We start from the raw sequence: 6,512 nt of genomic DNA on the forward strand, positions 1-6,512 counted from the left end.
GGTTCTTTTTTTATAATTTTGGCCCAGATGTCTAGAAAATTCAGTAAAAAGTTCAGCTCAAGACATGTAGTGACCAATTCCCAATAATTTATACAAGTTTGTATGTTCAAGCTGCCAGCACTAGCGATTTCAACCTAGAAATCAAGAGTAGTGTTTATGTTGCTTAAGGCTTGGATAGTTACAATTTGTGTTTGCTTATGCTCAATTATCTTTAATAACACAATTCAAGAGAACTTAAGACTTATTTGATTCAAAAATCCAGCCACAACTCAACATCACAACTCAACTTCATCATAGGCATCATGTAGGAAACTTATAAAACAAAAAAAAAAGAGTTCAACAACAATACTTCTAGGAATTGATTTAGAACATGTTATGAACTAAATAACATGCATGAATTAGACTCAAAATTCAAAAGATAGACTAAGAATGACAAGAATACATGAACAAATGTATATAGAATTCAATCAACAAAATAAAAATTCAACACAAACTTAGAACATAATGTGACAATTACTATGACTAAACATGACTCTAAGAAAACATGGATTAAGTGATTTACACTTAGATTTTTGTATTTTTTTTTCTAATCAATATTTTGGAATAAAATTTAGCTCTAAGGTTCAGCAGAAGAATATTATTAATGAAAAATGATAGAACCTAAAATCAACACAAAAACATGATTCAAGAGTAGATCTACAAAATTTGAACCATAGAAATGCAAGAACAAGTGTAGATCTAAGATTTAATCGGTTTATTTTTTTGAATATACTCTAAACAGCACCAAACCACAAGACAATGGAGGATATATATGGAGAATATGATGAAGAACAAGGAATTAACGAGAATTCACCGAACAAAAAGATAGAGGAAGCAAAAGAACATCACCTAGATGAAGATGCTCTTGATACCACATGATGTAAGCTCCATTGGAGCTTGTAGGCCTAGGATCTTCTTCATCAATGGATTCCTTTGCTTCTTGGAAGATGAATGGCAGCGGAATGGAGAAGAAAGCGAGAGAGGAGACACCACTTCAAGGAGAAGATGAGTCTAGAAGAAGCTTACCACCATAGGAGGCCATCAATAAGAGTTTTGAGGAAGAAGGAGATGAATGAAGGGAGAGGAAGAGAAGAGCACGAAATTTTGTGCCCTAAAAGAGCTCTGAAATATGAAGTTTAATATTCAAATGATCAAAGTTGAAAAAAATGCACACACATGACCTCTATTTATAGCCTAAGTGTCACACAAAATTGGAGGGAAATTTGAATTTCAATTCAAATTTCACTTGAATTTGAAATTGAATTTGTGGAGCCAAACTTTGGAGCCAAAATTTCACTAATTATGATTAGTGAATTTTAGTTATGGTTCAGCCCACTAATCCAAGATCAATTCCAAGATTCTCCACTAAGTGTGCTTAGGTGTCATGAGGCATGCAAAGCGTGAAGGACATGCACAAAGTGTGACTATATGATGTGGCAACGGGGTGTAGTAAGCAAATGCTCACCTTCCCCTCTAAAATTTAATTGGATTGGGCTTCTACCAATTCAATTAAATTTTTTTCCCAACACACATCAAATATTCACTTAGTGCATGTGAAATTACAAAACTACCCCTAATACAAAAACTAGTCTAGGTGCCCTAAAATACAAGGGCTGAAAAATCATATATTTCTAGGGTACCCTACCTATAGTATGGAGCTCTAAATACAAGGATAAAATATAATGACATCCTAGTCTAATATGTACAAAGATAATTGGACCCAACCTTGGCCCACGGGCTCAGAAATCTACCCAGAGATTCATGAGAACCCTAGGGCCTTCTTCAGCAGCTCCAGCCCAATCTTCTTGGAGCCTCTTGCTCATGGCTCTAGCTACTGGTCCCTTTCTAGGGAGGATTGCATCAGCCCCAATCTGTTCCAATACCTGAGACTATGAAAATTTTCCGATAAGGGTGCAATTTAACATAGACCATATCGCTAACACTGAACTGCCTCTCAGATCTATGTTTATCTTCCATCATGTGAAATTTAATGAGTTTCAGCATCTCCTCCCTGCTCAAGAGGCTTCTATCCACCAACTCAATCTTAGAAGCTCCTGCTAAGTAAGGAAGATTCACAAGAGGCGGCTGTCCATACAACACTTCATAAGGAGTAGCTCGAATAGAGCTGTTAAAGGTGGTGTTATACCACCATTCAGCTAGGGGTAACCACTTAGACCATTGAGAGGGTGAATCTGCACACATACACCTCAAATATGTTTCCAAACACTTGTTAACAATCTTTGTTTGGCCGTCTGTCTGAGGGTGATAAGCTGTGAAGAGCTGGACCTGAACACCCTGAAAAGCCATAAGGTCCTGCCAAAACTGACTGAGAAATATTGAATCTCTGTCACTGGTGATAGAATTTTGAAATCCATGCAACTTGAATACATGATCAAGGAAGGATTGAGCAACATCAGCAGCAGAATAAGGATGAGAAAGAGCCATAAAGTGGGCTGCCTTGCTCAACCTATCAACTACTACAAAAATCACCTGCTTACCAAAGGAACTAGGCAAGCCTTCTATAAAATCCATGGTAATGTGCTGCCAAATCAGATCCAGAATAGGCAATGGTTGCAGCAATCCAGGAGAAGCCTTGGTCTCATATTTACACTTCTGACATACACTGCATTTCTAAACAAAAGCTCTAACATCTTTACTCATCCCTTTCCAATAGACCACAGATTTGAGCCTTTGTAAGGTTGCATTTCGTCCCGAGTGACCAGCAGCGGCAGAAGCATGAAAATGCAGAAGAATATCCTGTCTTAAAGCATCATCTCTACCCACAACTAGTCTTCCTTTCTTCATTAACTCCCCATCCTTCCAAGAATAATGTTTGTGAGAACCAGAGTTTGCTTGTAATTCTGAAATCAACCTCTGAATTGCAGGATCTGAATCCCAAGAGGCTTTAATCTTTATCACCAATTCAGAAACCACCTGATGAACCGCGAGAGCTTGACAAGCAACTGGTTCCACTCGTGACAAGGCATCAGCAGCTACATTATCATGTCCCTGCTTATACTCAATTGAAAAATCAAACTCCATTAATTTCACCAACCACCTTTGCTGAAATGCCGTAGTCCATTTTTTATCCAAAATGAATTTCAAGCTTCGATGATCAGTTTTGATGATAAAATGAGTATTCAGTAAATAATGTCTCCATTTTTGGACAACCATAACCACAACTAGTAACTCCTTTTCATAAGTAGAGTAAGACTATTGTTGGTGATTCAAATGTCTACTTATGTAAGCTATAGAGTGGTGATCTTGCATCAAGACTGCTCCAATTCCCAAACCTGAAGCATCCACCTCTACCACAAAGGTTTTTGAACAGTCGGGTAAAGCCAAAACTGGAGTCTCAGTAAGCTTCTTCTTCAATTGCTGAAAAGCCAGTTTCGCTGCATCGGACCAGATAAAGTTATATTTTTTAAGCATGTTAGTTAATGGTTTAGCAATGCCACCATATCCCTTGACAAACCTTCTATAATATCCAACTAACCCCAGGAAGCTTCTAAATTGTTTCAAGGTTTTAGGTAGTGGCCACTATTCTATTGCAAGCACTTTAGCTGGATCAGTTGATACCCCCTCCTTAGAAATGAAGTGGCCAAGGTACTCTACTTTAGAAACCCCAAAATAACACTTACTCCTCTTAGCAAACAAGGAATTCGCCCTCATAGTTGCCAAAACTTTGTGTAAATGCAGCAAATGGTCTTCCAATGAACATCTATAAACCAAAATGTCATCAAAGAACACTAGCATAAACTTCCTCAAAAACTCCTTAAAAACTAAGTTCATAAGCCCTTCAAATGTTGCAGGTGCATTAGTGAGACCAAAGGGCATCACTAAGTATTCAAAATGCCCAGCATGAGTCTTAAAAGCAGTCTTATACACATCAGCAGGATCCATTCTCACTTGATTATATCTTGACCGCAAATCGATTTTGGAGAAAATGCTAGAACCTGCCAATTCATCCAATAGATCATCTACTAAAGGAATTGGAAACTTGTTCTAACTGTATGCTTGTTAAGATCCCTATAATCCACACATAACCTCCATGATTCGTCTTTTTTACCCACCAAGACTACTGGGCTTGCCAAAGGACTACTGCTATTTTGAATTATACTAGTCGACAAAGATTCCTACACCAGCTTATCAATCACATCTTTAAGCTATTTAGCATACCTGTATGGTCTCTTACTGATAGGACCAACACCTTGAACTAGTGGAATTCGATGGTCATGACCAGGTCTGCGAGGAGGTAACCCACTAGGTTCTTGAAATAAATCAGAGAACTCATCCAATAACTTGGCAAGAGTAGGAGGGACTTCTTTATCAACAGCTTGAGTTGTAAATGAGTTCAAAAAACCCCTTTGTCCATCACATACTTGCAAAATTGACAAATGAACACCAGTTGACATAGCCTTCCCCAATTGTTGCCTCTTAACTGTTTTTAATCCAGTAGAGGCCCCTCTTAACACATGTCTCCTTCCCTTAACATAGAACTCCATCTGCAACTTATTAAAATTCCATACAATATCACCCAAGAAAACCAGCCACTCCACTCCCAAGACCAAATCACAGCATCCCAATGGAATGAGTAACATATCAGAAGTGAATTTGGTTTGCTGAATTCCCCATTGGAATCCTCTAACGACAACAAACACGTTTAACTGTGTACCATCAGCAACCACCATACTCAAGGAATCAAAAGCATTACTTTTGCAACCCAATCTCTTGGCCACCTCAATGTCCAGAAAATTATGGGTACTCCCATTGTCAATCAACACATGGAGAGGCTTCTTTTGGTGGTAGCCTGTCACACGCATGGTGTGGAAATTGGCAATTCCCATGAGGGCATGGACAAAAATTTGAGGATCTATAGAGCTGGACCCCGTTGAGTTTTCAAGCGACACTTCTTCCTCTGCACCCTCCTGTAACTCATCCACTTCCATCACATGCAACTGTAGTGTTTTATGACTCAAACCATGCTCAGGCGTAAAGGGTTCATCACAAAAATAACATAACCCTTTTGCTCTTCTATCACTCATATACGCAGGGGTTAAAGTTTTAGAGGCTTGCTGTTTTCTTTTGGGGATATCTTGTGTCTTGGAAATAGTTTTAGGAGGTGTAGGTAACAATGGTGGTTTAGAAGAAGCCTTAGGTTTAGACTATTTATTCCAAGATTTTGTAACAGAACCATGCACAGTTGCTGCCTCATGCATTTTTGCTAATATGAAGGCCCGTCAGACAGAATTTGGTTGAAACATTTGAACAAGCATCTGGACTTCTTGTTTAAGCCCCCCCCAAAAAGCAACTCAGCCTATGCTCTTCACTCAAATCCAAACGAGCTACAATAGCATCAAAAGCTTCATGGTACTCCACTATCAATCCCTTCTGCCTCAATTGCATCAATTCAGCCATAGGATCATCACATACTTCGCCAAACCTTTCAATTAAAATCCTTGTATATTCTGACCAAGGTGGTAAGTTCTGCAATCCTACAGATTTCACATAAGAGCTATGCCATTGAATGGCTTTCCCTTCAAAATGTACCACCGCTAACCTTACCTTAAACTCCTCAGGTGTATTATCAATAGAGAAGAACGTATCACATTGGATTAACCATTGTTTAACATCATTACCAAAGAAACACGGAAAATCAATTCTAGCTAGACGTGTTCCGCAAGAATAAGAAGATCTCTCATCTCAAATTGGGCTTCCCCCCCGTTGGAGAATGAGTTTTGCCCTTACTGTTATTGTGTAGAAGGTTCTGCATTTGCTGCGATATCGACAAGGCGAACGACTGTGTTAGGGAATCGTGAAGAGTTTGTTGCATCGAAGCTACCATCTCCATGAATCTTTCATCAATCTTGGAACTGAGACGATTCTCCACGCGATCTTCAATTTCACGCTCAAGAACACGATTCCGTGTAGCATCCGCCATGGCTGGTCACGCTTGGAAGGCTACAGGCTGATACCACTTGTTAATGTAATTCTAGGATGAGACTCGAAGAATTACAGAGAAGAGTAGGGACGCAAATGAAAGAATGACCTCCGAATCTTATTAGAAAGGAAATTGAGATACAAGAGTGTTTACAAATTCTGATCCCCTGAATTAGAGGAATCAACCTCTATTTATGTCTCACCGCTTCCCCCTTGGGAAGGTTTGTTATTATGTTATTCTAACTACCCATCCCTCTCTTGACTTACTTACAAGAATATCCCGTATCATACTTCTCCTAAGTTAATACTCACTTCCTATATTCACACCCCAAGTTACATGTTCATAAGCCCACCAAAGGCCCAATAAGCACAATGTACTCTAATAACACATAAAATACATAGATATTAATGGTGATTTATGTGAGCTTATTAAATATAATGATTTTTAAGTTTAGTTTCCTTTTGTATTTTTTATTCAAGCACTTAATTACATCATTTAAGAAAAATGTGACACTTCATCTAACCATAACTTA

At 38.5% G+C, this 6,512-nt stretch overlaps 1 protein-coding gene across 1 annotated transcript; it reads right to left on the minus strand.

The window, feature by feature from the left end:
* Window positions 1-3,252: 3,252 nt before the first annotated feature.
* On the minus strand, window positions 3,253-5,084 carry LOC106799303 (uncharacterized). The gene is made up of 3 exons (XM_041017528.1): window positions 4,235-5,084; window positions 3,681-3,995; window positions 3,253-3,434 (listed from the first exon to the last, which is right to left on the minus strand). The coding sequence occupies exons 1-3, from the start codon at window positions 5,082-5,084 to the stop codon at window positions 3,253-3,255; spliced, it is 1,347 nt and encodes a 448-aa protein (XP_040873462.1).
* Window positions 5,085-6,512: the final 1,428 nt, after the last annotated feature.

The sequence above is a fragment of the Glycine max genome, chromosome 7 (assembly GCF_000004515.6).
Source record: "Glycine max cultivar Williams 82 chromosome 7, Glycine_max_v4.0, whole genome shotgun sequence".
Taxonomy (NCBI): domain Eukaryota; kingdom Viridiplantae; phylum Streptophyta; class Magnoliopsida; order Fabales; family Fabaceae; genus Glycine; species Glycine max.